The following is a 16212-nucleotide window of genomic DNA, read 5'->3' as shown; positions in this document are numbered from 1 at the left end:
TGCAATAACGCCTACGCTGCAGATGACATTTCAAAGAGACGATGACATTTCTACGAAAAACGATAGGGAAGAGCCTTTGCTGGATATCAATTGACATTTTGTAAGGAAAAAAAACTTTCGTGTCCAATGTACATTCGAAAGGTATTATTCAAGAAAGATCCTTCATACACAAGCATTCAAATGCTTCTTTCACGACCCCATCACACTCTCTCTCTACGCAACGGCTTCACCACCTTACATCTCAGAGTACAGGAAGTTACCAGACTCGTCAACGTACTCGATGGTCTGCTTGGTGACACAGTAGCCCTGCTCCTCCCAAGGCATGGATGGGTAGGGGAAGACACCGTTGGAGGGGCTCTGGGGCATCGAGCCGTCGCTGCTAGGCTCGTTGTACTCATCGCCGTCTGGCAGAGGGATGTCGAGCGCGCTGGGGACGTACTTGAAGGGCTTTCCAGCAGGGAGGTGAGCAGTGACGCTCTCGAGAACCTCGTAAGGAGCGCTCAGGTCAGGAAGCTCATCGTCAGAAGCAGCAGGCTTGGCCTTGTTGCACTTGACGCTGATGTGAAGGTTGGGGATGTCGTCCGCGTTAAGCTCACCGTCAACACCAACAACCTTGTAGTAGAGGTTCTCCTTGAGGTAGGACTCAATGTGTTCGGGACGGAGCGACTCGAGCTCACCAGCGGCTTCCTTTCCTTGGAGGCAGGTAGTAAGAGGGAGAGCACCCTCAGTCATGACAGACTGGGAAGCGTTACCACCACCTTGCATCATTCCACCGAGAATACCATAGGAACCAACGTAGTTGGGGTCCTGAGTGTAGTCGGTAGACGGGTCGTAGTCGGCATCGGCGGTGCTGTTGCTGTATGGAGAGGTACCAGTGCTGATAGGAACAACAGCAGAAGCGGTCGAGTTTGCAACTGGGTAAGGCGCAGTGGAGTTCGAAGTAGAGTTGTTGCCGGGCTTGCCAACAAAGCAGTGGACAGTGTAAGATCCCTTGAGAGCGTACTTGTCGGCGATAACGGAAAGAACAGTGTGGTAATCACCCTCCTTGATAGGACGTCCAAGGTACTGGCCAGTCTCCGACTCGTCGTCACCACGCTTGGTAAGTGTCCTCTGACCAGCGCCGTAAAGCTGAGTAACGGCGCGAGCCACCTGTTGGTAGGAACGGTCACTGGTCTCAGGGTAGTAGTATCCAAGGGTGCGGGTCTCCTTAACATCAACGGAGGTGAAGTAGTTACCGGCAGAGTCCTTGGTGAAGGGCTTAAGAGGAGTGTACTGGTTCTTGGGCTCACCCTGGTTCCACTGAGCCATGGGGCGCATGACGTTACCGTTGGAGACGTAGGTGTTGGGGGTAATGAGCTGGTACATGGCGAGCAGACGGTCAACATTGGTGTGGTGGAGCCAGAAGAGGGGGTCGAAAGCCGAGACATCGAGGTAGTACATGTGTCCTCCACTCTCACCACCAGCAGTGTTGTGGATGGCATCGTGAACGGATTCGAAGCTGTCAACACCGCCGCCGCTCAGGTCAGTGCGGACACCGATAGCGGAAGTGCTAGCAGCACCCCAGTTGGCCTTGCTGGAGAACAAAGCAAAGACACGGTCACGAAGAGAGACGCGCATAGCGTTGAAGCGGGCGTTCATTTCGTTGTTGTTGCTGCGGGTGGGGTTAGCAACCGGGCGACGGAGCGTCTCAGGGAAGTTGTTCCATGGGCCTCCACCCATCTCAGATGGGAGCGTGTTGCCAAAGGTGTACTTGTACAGGGGGTTGTTGATGGTGACAGTTCCCTGAGGCTTGGTCACGGTAACAGTCTGGTCACGCATCTGAGTAGGAACGGTGGCGCCACCTTGTCCTGGGTCCATGGCCCAATCCCAGTAAGGCATACGGAGAGTGGCCGCGGCGTTCCTCCATCGCTGCTGCTGGTTGGATGGGAAAGTAGCGATGACTTCCAAGACGCTCTGGTACCATGCTTGCTGCGAACTGTTAGTCTACGCTTGAGCGTTCAATCCGAGTTTCATACCTCGTAGATGGCAAGGTAAGGCCTGTGCCAGGAACCGAAGAGAGCCTGCGCGTGAGGGCAGAAACCAGCCTGGTTCATGAGAGGCGTGGGGAAGTTGTTCCAGGTTTGGAAAGGACGACCGTGGACACCAGAAACCTGGTAGTACGAAAGCCTGTCGTTCTTGTCCTTGGCCATGAACCTCTCCATACCCAGGAGGTACAAGTTCCACTGGTCGGCGTTGCGCGCCAAAGTACGGAGCTCGAGACGGGGCGCAGCAGTGTTGCCGCCATTGCACTGGCCGTTGGATGCAGTACCGGAGCTGCACACACCAGTGATGGTTATGAACCCTTGCTGCGACTGACGCTTGGTTAGCTCACCCTCGATCTCGTTGATGTGAGCCTCAATGGCAGAGTCTGCGTGGCGAGCAGGGTGGGCGTGGTGGTGCGAGCCATGCTGGAAAGCGACAGTGAACTGCAAAATGGACAAAAGGGCGACTAGCATAGTCATCATGCTCGCGGGCTTGCTGAAGTTGGCCATGGTGAAGAACGTAGTGGATGCTTTTTGTGTTTGGTTGAAAGACCGGATGGGCCAAGAGTCTCGAAAGAAGCCGACTCGAAGAACCCGAAGAATGAAGAACTATTAAAACCGATGCTAAAGAGCGGAACGACCTTTGGATCAAGCCCAGAAGGTCTGGAAAGAAAACGTATGCTGTAGAAACCTCGACGTCAAAGAACGAGGAATCAGAGATGCGGCGTAACCGTAGCAGGGGCGGGCACGCGGCAGGGTCATATATCGAGGTATGCTATTCCTAGTCCATGCTCAACTTGGTCTAAACTCATGCTGTTGGTCGCCTTTTCGGACACGAGGCGGTTGAGCCTGGACCGGGGGGGTATATCGTATTCGTGGCGGCGTCGATAGTGACGGGGCACTATTGGGTGAAAGATGGGATCAGTGGGGAGGTGAAGCGCCCCTGTTGGTCCCGAAACGTCTAAGGACGACTGATCCGCGCCGCCTTCCCCTGACTTAGCTAGATACGGACAAGAGCTTGCGCGCAGGGGCCGTTGAAGGCTGATGATTTGGGAGCCGACTGGCGCCGATGTGCGCCTCTCAGATGTCTCACGCTGGGGTCGCCAGATGCTGTGTCGCTACCACTGTAAATACGACGACGGACTGCCCTCCCTATCATCGTGCGACCTGTCCGCGCGACTGTGGACCAGAGCAAATACCGTGTACGCTCTCCGTACCGACGAACGAGTCGTTCCTCCGAGCGGGAAAAAGACGCATTTCGGCAGCAAAGGCCTTTCTGGGTAGCTAGCACAGCCACCTCGACGCCCCAGGCACGCTCCTACTGAGGAACCATTCGCGGTCCACAGGAGGACCGGTACTTTCACCTTCTGCATCCACTTCTCGCGCACCTTTTGATTGCGGCGTGTCTTGCGCATTCGCTTACCGGTCACATACCCACTCCATGCAAGGACACGCGCCATTGCGGTGCAACCTGCTGACCACGGCCTTATCAACGCATATCCTTATTTTGCCCCGCCGCTCATCGATTATGTGAGGAAGGTCTGCTACTATGCACGTTATGCGTTCTTTGCCCAGCAAAAGAGCGTCTTCGCCCTATTGCCCTTCTCGGCTGCTCGCTTGTTGGCCAACCTTGATGCAGGTACACACCAGGCCGTGTTTCACCAGGCCATGGATCACCACCCACATGTCAAGCACCTGAGTCGACACCGTTGTTTCAACCCTCCTATTTCCGCATATCGCAAGTGCTTGAGTCGACTCAAGCTTTTCATCTGTGGAGATGGTTTATCGATATCGTCCCTCAACAAGTGCTGTTCCTGTGGAGTGACGCCCAAGGACCTAGGTGGCGGGTTTATTAGAATCTAGAAGTCTATCTGGCTGCGAGTTTGGTCGGCTCGGTCGGTGCGCTGCATGCCCAGGTTTTGCAGCGGCGCGGCAATACGCATGTGCCTATATTCACAGACCCGCGGTAAGATGCGAGGATTGACCCTCTCCACACGCGAGCGTCAGATCTGCCACGAGCCCTGGAGGGTCGCCGAGAATAAGCGGCTCGAGGCAACGCGCAATTCAATCCACTTCGTTTCTTGTGACGACATCGTTTCCCTTGGTAAGAAAACCGCTTTCTATTTTTATTCGCTTATCCTCAAATGCCGAGGGTTGATAGCTGGGGCTTTGGAACGTGACGTTCTCACGTACACAACCTTGAAGATCATATTTCTCAATGTCTCGAACCGTGGCCTGCGTCGCAGTCAACGAAGCATAATTATGGCGCGGCCCATGTTGGCAAACGGCGTAGCGTTTCGTGAAAATGAAGGAGCGCCGACTAGGATGGATTCATACAGCAGCGGCGCCAGCTGGCAACATCACCAGCCTGACCTGTAAATGTATGATTGCGCTCTTCCAACGGCGATGTTTGATTGGGAGGTCAACTGCAAAACGAAACAAGCAGTCTATAGGAAGCTATTGTCCCAACGCAGTCGTCATCGATACTCGTATCGAGGACCCGCAAGAAGTACCACGAAAGCACCGAAAGGACAGCGAACAACGACCTGACGGACAGGGTACTCGCCGCAGCCTCCGATCCAAATCAATCAACAAAGTAGATCTCTATTTAAGACGGACAATGAGCACGATATCGAGAGTATGCCGAAAGCACAATCACTGAAGCCAAATCTCCAGTCATGAACCCGACAACTTCTTTCTTTGAGCTCTTGAACGACTATCTCTAAACCACCTCAGCTAGCCTGACTATGCACAAAGACTTTGTTTGCAAAGATTGTTTGATCTGATTAGTAAATGTAGGCGATAGAGCATACGAGTAAGATAGGCTTCAATGATACCCACGACCTGAAAATAAAAAACTCTTCGTACATCACTCTATGCATTTCATATGCAGCGTCATGTCCAAATGTTCTTAGCCGTACGATAATCCGCGTCCACCCCTACTCAGAATGCTACGAAGAGATCGGCGAGCAAGCCCACCAAGTACGCAAGAAAAGCGGCCCAGCATGTGAAAACCTTGCAAACAGTCCTACCAGCATAAGTGACAATGTACGAAGTGCATGTGAAACATACACTGACCTCGTACATCCATATTTAGAGTCACCAACTATTGCCATGTTTGTAGAGAATGTTAGATTATGGTCCGAATGCAAGAAGATCGTACATCCAGACAAGGGAGTTGAGACAACTCTCAACTATAGTCGTGGTTACTGGTAGAAAGAATGAGTTTGGCGAAAACAGAAGTACGCCATGCGGACCATAGAGTTGGGTGGGCATCAAGCTTCTCTCTGCAACCTATCGAAGAAGATTTTCATGTCATTGTTAACATTCAGTGTCGCAGTGCGCCTGGTTAATATATGGCACTGTGATTCGTCGACACCCCCTACTTAACGGCATAGCACAAGTCATGTTCATGTTGTCAAGTGAAAAGGGAAAGGAGTACATAAAATATCCTATTGAAATCCGCGCGTTACGCTTCAAAAACATAAAATTGGCAGAAAACAAAGAAAGTGGGTATATGTTGTCTAAGACAAGCGACGATACAGTCAAACCTCATAGCATATAACCGATATACTCTTTTACAGATCAAAATCCATTCGTCATCGTCATCAATTCCCGCCTCAATCCTCCCTGATATACGCACACTACTGGAAAGCTCCCCTAATCTTAGCATAAAGCTCTGTATCCAGGAAATTGTAATTCGGATCGCTGAAACAGAAAGGCGCTCGTAGGAGCGTTTCAGCCGTAGGACGCTCCATGGGATCAATGGTGAAGCAGTCGTACATGAAACTCAGTCCCTCTACTCCAATCACCCTGGACACATCTTCGGGGATGGGAGGAGCCTGGTTCAAGCTACCGAGCTTGTAAATGGCACCAATGGCTTCTTCCTTGGACCACGGACGTTTACCAGCAAACATCTCCAGGACAACGCAACCCAGAGACCAGATGTCGACCTTGGCAGAATACCCTTGGCCCTGGGAGCGAATCACTTCGGGAGCCATCCAGAAGACGGAGCCTTGCATGCTGTTTGTCACGTCATTGCCGTAGATATTGTCGCTCTTCTTGGATATGCCAAAATCAGAGATTTTGCATGTACCGTCCAGGTCCAGCAGGATATTGTCGGCTTTGAGATCGCGATGAAGAATGCCTTCACGATGGAGGTATGAAAGGCCGAGCAGAGTCTGCCGTGTGAGTGAAGAGACAACAGACTCTTCAAATTTGCCGTGCTTGCGGATGCAAGACCCTACACTGCCACCAGAAATGTATTCGAGAAAGATAGAAATGCTGTACTCTTTGCGTTCGCATCCGAGGTACTGCACAATGTTGGGGTGGTCAAGATGCTGCATAGTATCGATCTCTTGATCCAAACTCTTCACAAGTTCTTTGATCTTGTCTTTATCGGACCCAGCGGCTTTGGCGTTGACCTCGACTTGTTTGACAGCGATAAGCTCTCCGGTGGTGATGTTCATACCAAGGTAGACGCGACCAAATGTGCCTTTGCCGATGAGTTGACCCTTCATCCATTTGAATGTTGGCTGCCGCGACGGGACACTTGGTAGATGATCTTGAGGTATCGTTTCCATGACGAGGCGCGAGCCGCGTTGAGGTCGTACTTGCTCAGTTCTGGCATTGAACATCTTCGTCGACTTTCGTCTGACAATATCGCCACCATTGCGAAGCGTAGCAACTCGCGATGGACCAGCACCAGCATGTGCCTGGCCTGGGAGTGGCCTCTTGTCGAGTGGCTGGTATTGTGATTTCACCACTTCACGAATGGATTTGGTACGGCCCAGGCCAGCGCCCGACTTTCTCATGTTTCGCTGCGCGATACTCTGCAGTCCGGCACCACCACGAGTGAGGGGCTGATTGACAGGAGTGGGCTCGACCGGCGCAGGCTGGGAGTCGTTGACTGGCTCAGCGGCGCCATCCGCATCCTCTTCCTCAAGCATAGGTTGGTCGAGGTTGACATTCGGGAAGAGCTCGTCAAGGTGTTCCACGAGGGCTTCAGCTGGCGGACGGTTTGCCCAAACATCGCTAGCGAAGGATTCGCGACGCGAGAACTTGTTTGTATCATTCGGGGAGTCGGTCCAGGTTGCAGATGCAGCCGACTCAGGATGGAAGTCGCTTGGCTGCGAGTCACGATCCCCAGTTGCGCTCTGCTCAGCGGACTTCTCCGTAACTTGTGCTAATGAGTTCTTTGACCGTTGTGTCTTAAGTGTAAGGTTTGGCCGTTGGCTACGGGAGTTGGTTCTAGTGATGGGTGTGTTCTTCGCAGGTGTGGGCGGACCAGCTCGTCCTGCGAGCGGCGCAGCGAATAGACCATCATCGGAATCATCATCCTCGGAATCCAAAGGTTCAAGGTTTGGTGACTTTGTAATAAACGACACTCGTGCTTCCTCAAAATCGTGAGTAGGGCCATATATAGATACCCTTGATGGCTCTCTACTCAGTGTGGACTCTGGGGCTTGCGCTGTGTGAGGGCTTCGATTCGGTGAGCGAGATCGTTCGTCTCTTGGTCGTGTCACTGCCGGGTCGGGCATTGCGAGGATAAAGCCTGGCCTCTCATTTGACGTATCGTCTCCGAAAGCTTCCTCATAGTCAGGTATTCTGAAAGGTATATTCCCCTTGCTCATTGTGAAATCGCCGGGACTGCGAGGTGACCCACCTGGACTATTCCTGCCAGAGCCGGATCTAGCTCCGAATCCATTGTCCTGCAGTATCTGTTGCGATGGTCGAATACTCTCGGGTGAGCCTTCCTCCTTTGAAGGCGGTTGCTGACCCTTTGGTTGCGGTGCGCGGTTCGCTGCTCCAATTCCCGCACCAAGATTACCAGCACCGATGATGGCGGCAGCAATGCCTCCCAACCCACTTGCACCTTGTGGAATGGCTTTGCGCTTTTCTGACTGTGACTCGGTTGATCTTCGCTTGTCTTGACCATCGTCACTTTCAGGCCATGAGCCACGGTTCTTAGCCCTTGACAACGAATTAGCCTTCAACAGCGTGCTGGTATCGGCAGGTACCGGTGGTGGTTCTCTTAGAGGAACGAGTTGCTTTGGCTTCCCGTCGAATTGTTTCTTCACGTCCTCGTAAGGAGAGGCGCGGGGCTCATCAAAGTCAACAATGCGTTGGCTTCGATAGCTGAGGTTATCACTCGAAGTAGGGTTCAGATCAGGACTGTGTCCATTGATCTTTTGGAAACGACTCCTCAAGTATTCATCCTGTTTCCGCTTGGTTTCCTTCCGATGCTCCTCAGCAGCGGCTTCTAGCAGCTTCCGCCGTTCCTCTTCAGCCAAGTCATCACGCGGCTCCCACGCAGACTCTGCAGGCCTGTCGACCGGGTTGTTTGGCACAGGCTCAGTCTTCTCTGCCATCTTACGAAGAGCTGCACTTCTGTCGGCGACTAGCGTAGACTCTCCAGACTTTCCACCTGGGGAGTCTAGCTGGGAGTCGGCGTTGAGTCGAGAGTATGCATCTTCATCGATAGACCTGGCAGCTGCATGAGGAAGCGAAACTCCTAGTCCGGCAGAGGGAGGTACGGCTCCCTCTTGGGGTATCTTGACAAAGATCTTGAGCTCGCCAACTCGGTTTCCGTATTGCGACCGAGCCTTCAGCAACTTGGAGTCTGACAGAGGATGATCGTGCTCTTGCTGTCCGGGTAGTGTAAGATGCAACTCTACACCAGGTATATGGCTCAATCCCTGACTCAGCTCTTCACAACACACAGTCCGTAGAGATGCTGCTGAGTCTACATTGGTGATGTCAATAAGGCGGTAGTTCCAGCCATCCGGTGTTACGAAAGCGTATTTACGGTCCTCTCTCCCAGATGCACGGGTGCGACCCGCTGCTCGGTTGTCGGAGTCTGTCTGAGCTGATCGTCTCGAAGGGGGCCGCTCGTTCAAAGATGTTTCGCTTGAGTTCATGCCAGACTTTCCAAAAAGGGAGCTGCTTGGATGAGTACGATGGCTTGCCGGACTGGTGGGCGAATCAAGACTGGTGTCATCAGGAGATGGGTGATTCTCCTTCTTTCGCCCACCCATGATCTTTTTGAAGAAACCTTTCTCATGGTCCTTAGCACTAGTCGGCACCTCCATATCGTATCTTGCCAATCCGGTGCCTGGCCGTGAGCCTTCGTAGCCGTTCTTCCGGTTCTCATTCCGGCTGTCAGACCGGTTCTCGAATGACCTGCCCGAGGGTGGACCGGAGCCAGTATTAGCGAACGTGGAGTTTATTGATTCGGTGCTGTTGACGCGGTTGTGAGGAGAGTAGTAGCGGGATCCGTTGTTATTCAAACCCGCGCTGAGCTGCCCCCCATTAGTAGCAAGGCGGGCTGATGATAAGGCTGGGCTTTGCTGTGGACTTGCTTGGCGATAGTTTGTCGCACCCAGAGAGGATGGCCCAAATTCCGAGGATGCGTTTGGGCTGTGCCGGACAGACTTTGGATCGAGGCCCTGGAGGACTTCTCTTGAGTAGGGACTGCGTGCCGGTCCCTCTGAAAAGTCTGGAGTCGGACCAAGGCCTGGAACTGTGAAATTGCGCTGCTGTGTAGAGATACGTCTGGGTGGATTTGTGCTGCCACCAGGCGAATGTAATAGCAACTGGCGACCAGGGCTCTCCTCGCCGTTGCCGGCTGTGGTTGGTGTCGATCCAAAATCCATGCCCCGAGTGCCAATGTAGGGTGAATTCTCGACAGTGCCCTCTGTTCCAGCGCTCGTCATGCCAGTATCAGATCGTTGCGGTGCTGCCCGAGGATTGGCGGTGGTGCCAGTCTCAACAATGGAGCGTACAAGTCTACGCAGCTTGCGGCCCTCGTCTCGCTCTCTGTTCTGGTCCCATCCAGTCCCACTTGCGGTGCATTGCTTGGCCAGCTGCGGAAAGATGACCTGATGCATCATGGCTACATTGCCTTTGCTACCATGGCCGCGGCCAATATCCAAGAACTTTGAGCCTTCAAGACCCAATGTCCTGAATGTTTCTTGCCAGTCTCGTGAGAAATTGTTGCTCGCTAGCCAATGTTGTACACGTTCAGCGGGCCAATGCATCGAGTGGTCGTGGGGAGATATGGGCGTGGTGCCGTTGCTTTCGGAGCGGTGGTAGACGCTGCCATGGTTCTGGACCATTGGGTTCTGTAGGGTTGCGGTTGGCGGCCCAGAGGAGTCGTAAACCTGAGCTCGTTCGGTGGGTATATTGAGGTGATTGCGACTGCTGGGCGTCTGGGGAATGTTGAAGCCGTTGTTGGAGCCATATTGCACGCTTTGCACGCTCTCGAGGAGGCTGCTAGAGAAGGCCTGGGCCGACGTGTCGGTGTTGGCGGAGTAGTTGTCGTCCCTGTAGTAGGGCTCGGGATAGCCTCCTCGCGAAGTGTGCAGTGGAGGTATGCCTACGCCGGGACCAAACGACTCGCCGCCGGGGATGTATGTGGCTGACGTTAGAGGGGGTTCGCGCTCGTGCTGGATTTGTTGAGGCGGAGGCCCTGGGGGAGGGGGGATGTTGTGAGGGTAATTGCGATACTGGCCCGGGTCGTAGCCTTGCTGCTGGTACTGGGGTCTTGGGGGACCCCAGTTGTTGGAAGCATGCGGGGGCGGCGGGATGGGTATGCCCCCCAGGCTGCCGTAGTTGGTGGGCCGTGGCGGCGGCGGGGGAAGGGCAATGTGGCCGGCGGGCGTGCTCGAGGGCTGGGGCGGCGGAGGGGGGATGTATTGATGCATAGCTGGGCCGTCGAGGTACGGCTGCTGGCGGTGCGTGGTGAGTGGGTCGGCAACAGTATGCGCCCTCGCACGCGGACTCGTAGAAGGCGCGCTGGCGCCGCCGGGGGAGAAGGAGGGATATGGCGAGCCGAGATTGCTTAGGCCCAGAGGCTGGAGCGACGACGAGGGCGACGAGGTGACGCTGGGGATCTCGGGCAGCGGAAGATTGGTGTGCGGGATGCGGTTCGGGCGAGGCCCGCGACGGGCAGCAGGGTCCGAGGGATTGGAGATATTTGACGCGGAGCGCTGTCGAGGCTCTTGGGTCATGTCTTGACCACGGCACGGCGGTGGAGGCTCCTCGGATGGGTCAGAGGCCAAGGTCCGTCACATCACGACATGCCTGGGGGAGCCAGCTGCCATACGTGGTGGGCTCCTTGGGCTCCTTTGTCGGTGTCGATGCAAGTTGCGCGGGTGGGTCCCAGGACCAAGGCGACAGGTCGAATACGGGATACGAATCGCGGAGCCGTTGGGACGAACGGGGGGTGAACGATGGAGTCTGGAGGTCAGAAACGCGGCGCCTGCGCTTGCGTCGACGAGGGCGCTTCGACGAGGGCGGATGCGCTTGGCCGTCGCAGCAAAGATGGGATGCAACCACGGCGCGGGAGATTGCGAGGGCAGCGGGGGCAGCGGCGAGGGCAGCGGCGACAACAGCAACAGCAGCAACACAACGACGAGGGGCAGCGACTGAGCGACCGAGTGCGCCGGCGTCCAGATGCTGCCTGAGGGTCTGGCGGTGGTGAGAGCTACGGCCCGCGCACGGGCCAGGCGTGAAGCCGGCACCGTGATTTGCTGGACGCGCCTCTGAACTCTTGCGCTGTCAGCCGTTGCACCCTTCTCGACCCGCCTCTTGCACGCTGTAACTTTCAATGCGCATGGATCATTACGTAGCCACCGGAGAGACACCGTCGCGAGCCCACTTGCCGTGTTTCATCTCACACGAGCACGTGGCGGTGCTGGCATCGCACCGCCACAACTGCTGCTGCACTCAGTCGAGCCAAAGAAGCCAAAGAAGCCAGCGCGCAAGCTATCCATCGTGCCCCGTTAGTCAGGTACTGACTGGCCCGGCTATCTGCTCCCGAGCACCACCTTTGCTCGTATCAACGTAATGTCTAATTTCAATCTTCAGCTCCTTTCGCCCTCTCCGTCGCACTCACAAAACTTTGTCTTCCGCTCTAAGTCTCGGTAAATTCCTGCAAATACCATTTCCCATTTCTCGTAGTATGTTTTGGTGGGGCAAGCGGTTAGTCGACAGGGCCAACCCTCCCTCCAACCTTGGCCGCAGAGCGCACAATGTACATCTACCAGCATCACGACCAGCTGGACGTCTTGTCTTGGAGCACCTTCACTGATTGGCAAGTTTCGATATGGCGATATTTCGGCGTTTTGGTCCTGCTATAACAGTACCTCGAACGGGCCAGCTTGTTCGTTCCTGGTGTGGTCAACTTGGCCATTTTCAAGCTGGCACATTGGAGTGCACGCGACTTGCTCTTACGAGGCCTGTGCAACATCGCGGCATCTCAAGCACCCAAGCCACCCCACGCATTCATGTCCTGGGCCTAGGAAGTGTCGGCGCTTTCACAGCCCACTCGCTTGCTGAGATACCTGCAAGACCAGCGGTAAATTTACTGCTCCATCGTCCCTCTCTTGTGCAAGACTATGTGCAAAATGGAAACAGGATCCGATTGAAGACGCACCAAGGCCAGAATGTAGCTCAGACGGGCTATGACTTGGAGGTGTTGCACGGTAAAACCTGGCACTTGATGCAGGATTCGCGCACGTATGGGGCTGCTGAAATATTGCAGTCAGTAGGAACCCCAATCGATGAGAACATCGGGGACCTTATCGTGTGCGTCAAGTCTACCCAGACGGTTGCAGCCCTACGGCCTCTTCTACCCAGACTTTCGCGCGAGTCCAACGTTATGTTTCTGCAGAATGGCGCAGGCATGATCGAAGACGCAAACACATTCCTTTGGCCTGATCCGCATGTGCGACCAAATTACGTTACGGGAGTGATATCGCACGGCATCACTCTGAACCGACCCTTCGATATCACTCACACGGGGCCTGCAGCTACATCAGTAGGACCAGTCCCTCGAGAAGATGGCGACACAGCTCAACCGCTTTCGCGGCTGCTAGACATTCTACCTCTTGCGCACCGTCTGAAATGTCAGGCTTATTCATGGCCCACTATAGTGAGTGTCCCTGTACAAGCTTCACGCGAGGCACACACTGACTTGGTACACCCACCTCCAGCTTCAGATCCAACTAGAGAAGCTCGCCTGCAACGCGCTCAGCAACCCTATCTGTGCACTCGAAGACGCAGTGACTGCCTACATCCTCAGCATTCCAGAAACCAACATGAGACTCATGCAGGAAATCTCATCCGTCATCCTCGCTCTGCCTGAGCTACAGGGTGTGGAGGGTGTGAAGGAGAGATTTTCGGCGAAATCTTTGCACCACACGGTAATGGATATCATTAAGAAGAATAGAGCAACTACGGTGAGTATGGTGTGGGACATGAGAAATAGACGAGAGACGGAAATCAGATACATCAACGGGTACTGGGCCAGACGTGGAAGGGAAGTGGGTGTAAGAACACCATTGAATGACGAGCTGGTGGAGAGAGTTCAGGAAATGACTGCAGATAAGCTGCGGGGAGCTGGGTCGTGATCTTCACGTTCTGATGTATGATTAGCAAAATTCAGACTTACATGAATGTTGGGATTCTGCTGTGGATAGACGGGTGATGATGCAGATTGACCAAATACATGTGGATGGAGTGGTACGGCCCACGAGGCGCCCCGCTTTCAAATGTCTCGATTCCACTCTGACCAACAATCTCGTGCTTGATACAAGTTATTTCCACGCCGCGATAACAGTGTTAGTACGAAGAAAATCGTGAGCGTAAACGAAGCCTCGAGCTGCAAGCGCACGCATTCGGTAGCAAGACCACGCCGCAGATCTGATACCTCACGCCACCTGGGCTGACAAACAGCGTGTATGCAGCGCGTCGCGTTACTATGGTGCAGTGTCCCACGTCCACCCGATGCACTCGCACGAGACGCGCCCAACAATGGCGCTGGCCGGTAAAGACCGGACATGACCTCATTGCCATAAACTTCGCGGACCCTTCTTAAAGGTAGCTGCGCCCAACAGCCACCATCATACCAAATAAACTACTTTCTTAGTATCAAAGCTTCAATTATCTGACAGCTCGGCAATATGGCACAGGATCTACGCTCCCAGGATATCAAAAACCCAATTGACGTTGCAGAGGTGAGTCGTGTGGACTGAACACGCATGTGAGAACGTGCTAATTGACCGACGCAGTACCTCTTCCGTCGACTTCAACAAGTTGGAGTCGAGTCAGTGCACGGTGTGCCAGGAGACTACAACCTCGTCGCACTCGACTACATTCCCAAAGTCGGCCTGAAATGGGTCGGCAACTGCAATGAGCTCAATGCTGGTATGTAAAGCTCGTCCTTGCGCTACCAGCGGCTCGCTTGCGGGAGTGACCGAAGTCGATCCGCCCGCCTCATACTATATATATACTGACGATTACTATAGGCTACGCGGCAGATGGCTACGCAAGAGTCAAGGGCATCTCTGCACTGGTCACGACTTTTGGTGTTGGAGAACTCTCGGCAGTCAATGCTATCGCTGGCGCTTACTCCGAATACGTACCCATAGTCCACATCGTCGGCTATCCATCGACTGCATCACAGAAGAACGGAGCACTGCTACACCACACTCTTGGAAATGGCGACTTTACTGTTTTCTCGAGGATGTCCAAGGAAATCTCATGTGCCGTTTCCATGCTGAACAGCCAACACGAAGCAGCCATGCTCATCGACAACGCCATCCGGGAATGTTACCTAAAGTCGAGGCCCGTCTACATATCTTTGCCTAGCGATATGGTGACGAAGAAAGTCGATGGCGATCGCCTCAACACACCACTGGATCTGGAATATCCACAGAACGACCAAGAAGCCGAAGACTATGTTGTAGATGTGGTCTTGAAATATCTACATGCAGCAAAGAACCCTGTCATCCTTGTGGATGCATGTGCTATCCGCCACCGAGCGTTGAAGGAAACTCACGACCTCATCAAAAAATCAGGCATCCCTACATTTGTTGCACCAATGGGAAAGGGCGCAGTGGATGAGACGCTACCCAACTATGGTGGTGTATACGCCGGAGACGGTTCCAACGCTGGTGTGCGGGAACGCGTTGAGTCGTCGGATCTTGTTCTCAGCATTGGTGCTATCAAATCCGACTTCAATACTGCAGGCTTCACCATTCGCATGTCTCAGCTGACCACTATCGATCTACACAGCTACGGATGCAAGGTACGCTACTCGGAATACCCGGGTGTAAGAATGAACGGCGTTCTCTCCAAGGTTACAGCAAAGCTAGGAAAGCTCAACATTGAGTCCGGACCTAACCCAAACAACAACATTCCAGAGAAGGAGACCGCATCTACTGAGTCGTCGATCAAGCATGCCTGGTTTTGGCCAAAACTCGGTCAATGGCTGAAGAAGGACGACATCCTCATTACCGAGACTGGCACCTCTAACTTCGGTGTCTGGGAAACTCGCTTCCCAACAGGCGTCAACGCCATCTCACAAGTCCTCTGGGGCTCTATCGGATACGCAACTGGCTCCTGTCAAGGTGCTGCTCTTGCCGCCAAAGAATCAAACATCAAGCGCACTATACTCTTTACAGGTGACGGCTCTTTCCAACTTACAGCACAAGAGGTCTCGACTATGATCCGCAACAAGCTGGCTCCTATCATTTTTGTGATCTGCAACAAGGGTTATACAATTGAACGGCTCATCCATGGATGGGAGGACTCCTACAACGACGTTCAGGAATGGAAATACAAGGACATTCCCCGTGTCTTTGGTGCCGAAGAAGGCAGTGTCCTTACATACCGGGTCGAGACAAGGGAGGAAGTTGAGAAGCTGTTCCAGGACGAAGAATTTTCTAGTGGTGAGACGCAGAAGATGCGGTTCGTCGAGTTGGTCATGCCGTGGGATGATGCACCGGCTGCGCTCAAGGCGGTTGCTGAGGCTGCGGCTAAGACGAATGCTAGTGCTGAGTAGACGGTATAAGGAGGGGTTTGCAACTAATAGATGGTGTTAGGAAAAGACTTGAATATAGGATATGGCATTAGGCACGGTTCTCTTCTCTTCGTATGAATAATGACAATATAGCCCTACTCAAATATAATCTTACATGCGTCACTGGCTTTATGACTTGAAAGTTGAATCGAACATGTAGCAGAGAGCCATTGCAAGTAGAGCAAGTTGATTTACACAGGTGCAGAAAATGAAAAGTGATAACGGAAGCGTACGTCGTTGATTTGCATGTATTTCAACTATCGTTCCTTCGTAAGATCTTCGTATTGTCTTAATGTATCGACCATATCTTATCGCCTCTTGCTC

At 53.6% G+C, this 16212-nt stretch overlaps 4 protein-coding genes across 4 annotated transcripts; 2 read left to right on the top strand and 2 right to left on the bottom strand.

Annotated features, from left to right (window-relative positions):
• Nucleotides 1-234: 234 nt before the first annotated feature.
• J4E82_002873 (uncharacterized protein) lies at nt 235-2531 on the bottom strand (the record flags this gene model as incomplete). The annotated part of the gene is made up of 2 exons (XM_051729168.1): nt 235-1968; nt 2016-2531. 2 exons carry the CDS (start codon nt 2529-2531, stop codon nt 235-237), a joined length of 2250 nt encoding a protein of 749 aa, XP_051591260.1.
• Nucleotides 2532-5665: 3134 nt separating this feature from the next.
• J4E82_002872 (uncharacterized protein) lies at nt 5666-11032 on the bottom strand (the record flags this gene model as incomplete). Its single annotated transcript, XM_051729167.1, has 1 exon — nt 5666-11032. One exon carries the CDS (start codon nt 11030-11032, stop codon nt 5666-5668), a length of 5367 nt encoding a protein of 1788 aa, XP_051591259.1.
• A 1097-nt stretch (nt 11033-12129) lies between these two features.
• On the top strand, nt 12130-13435 carry J4E82_002871 (uncharacterized protein; the record flags this gene model as incomplete). The annotated part of the gene is made up of 2 exons (XM_051729166.1): nt 12130-12957; nt 13019-13435. The coding sequence occupies 2 exons, from the start codon at nt 12130-12132 to the stop codon at nt 13433-13435; spliced, it is 1245 nt and encodes a 414-aa protein (XP_051591258.1).
• A 552-nt stretch (nt 13436-13987) lies between these two features.
• Nucleotides 13988-15870, top strand: J4E82_002870 (uncharacterized protein; the record flags this gene model as incomplete). The annotated part of the gene is made up of 3 exons (XM_051729165.1): nt 13988-14041; nt 14096-14231; nt 14333-15870. 3 exons carry the CDS (start codon nt 13988-13990, stop codon nt 15868-15870), a joined length of 1728 nt encoding a protein of 575 aa, XP_051591257.1.
• Between the last annotated feature and the right edge of the window lie 342 nt (nt 15871-16212).

Source organism: Alternaria postmessia, assembly GCF_024291825.1.
Source record: "Alternaria postmessia strain BMP 2775 chromosome Unknown scaffold_11, whole genome shotgun sequence".
NCBI lineage: Eukaryota > Fungi > Ascomycota > Dothideomycetes > Pleosporales > Pleosporaceae > Alternaria > Alternaria postmessia.
This window is presented reverse-complemented; position numbering and strand designations above follow the sequence as displayed.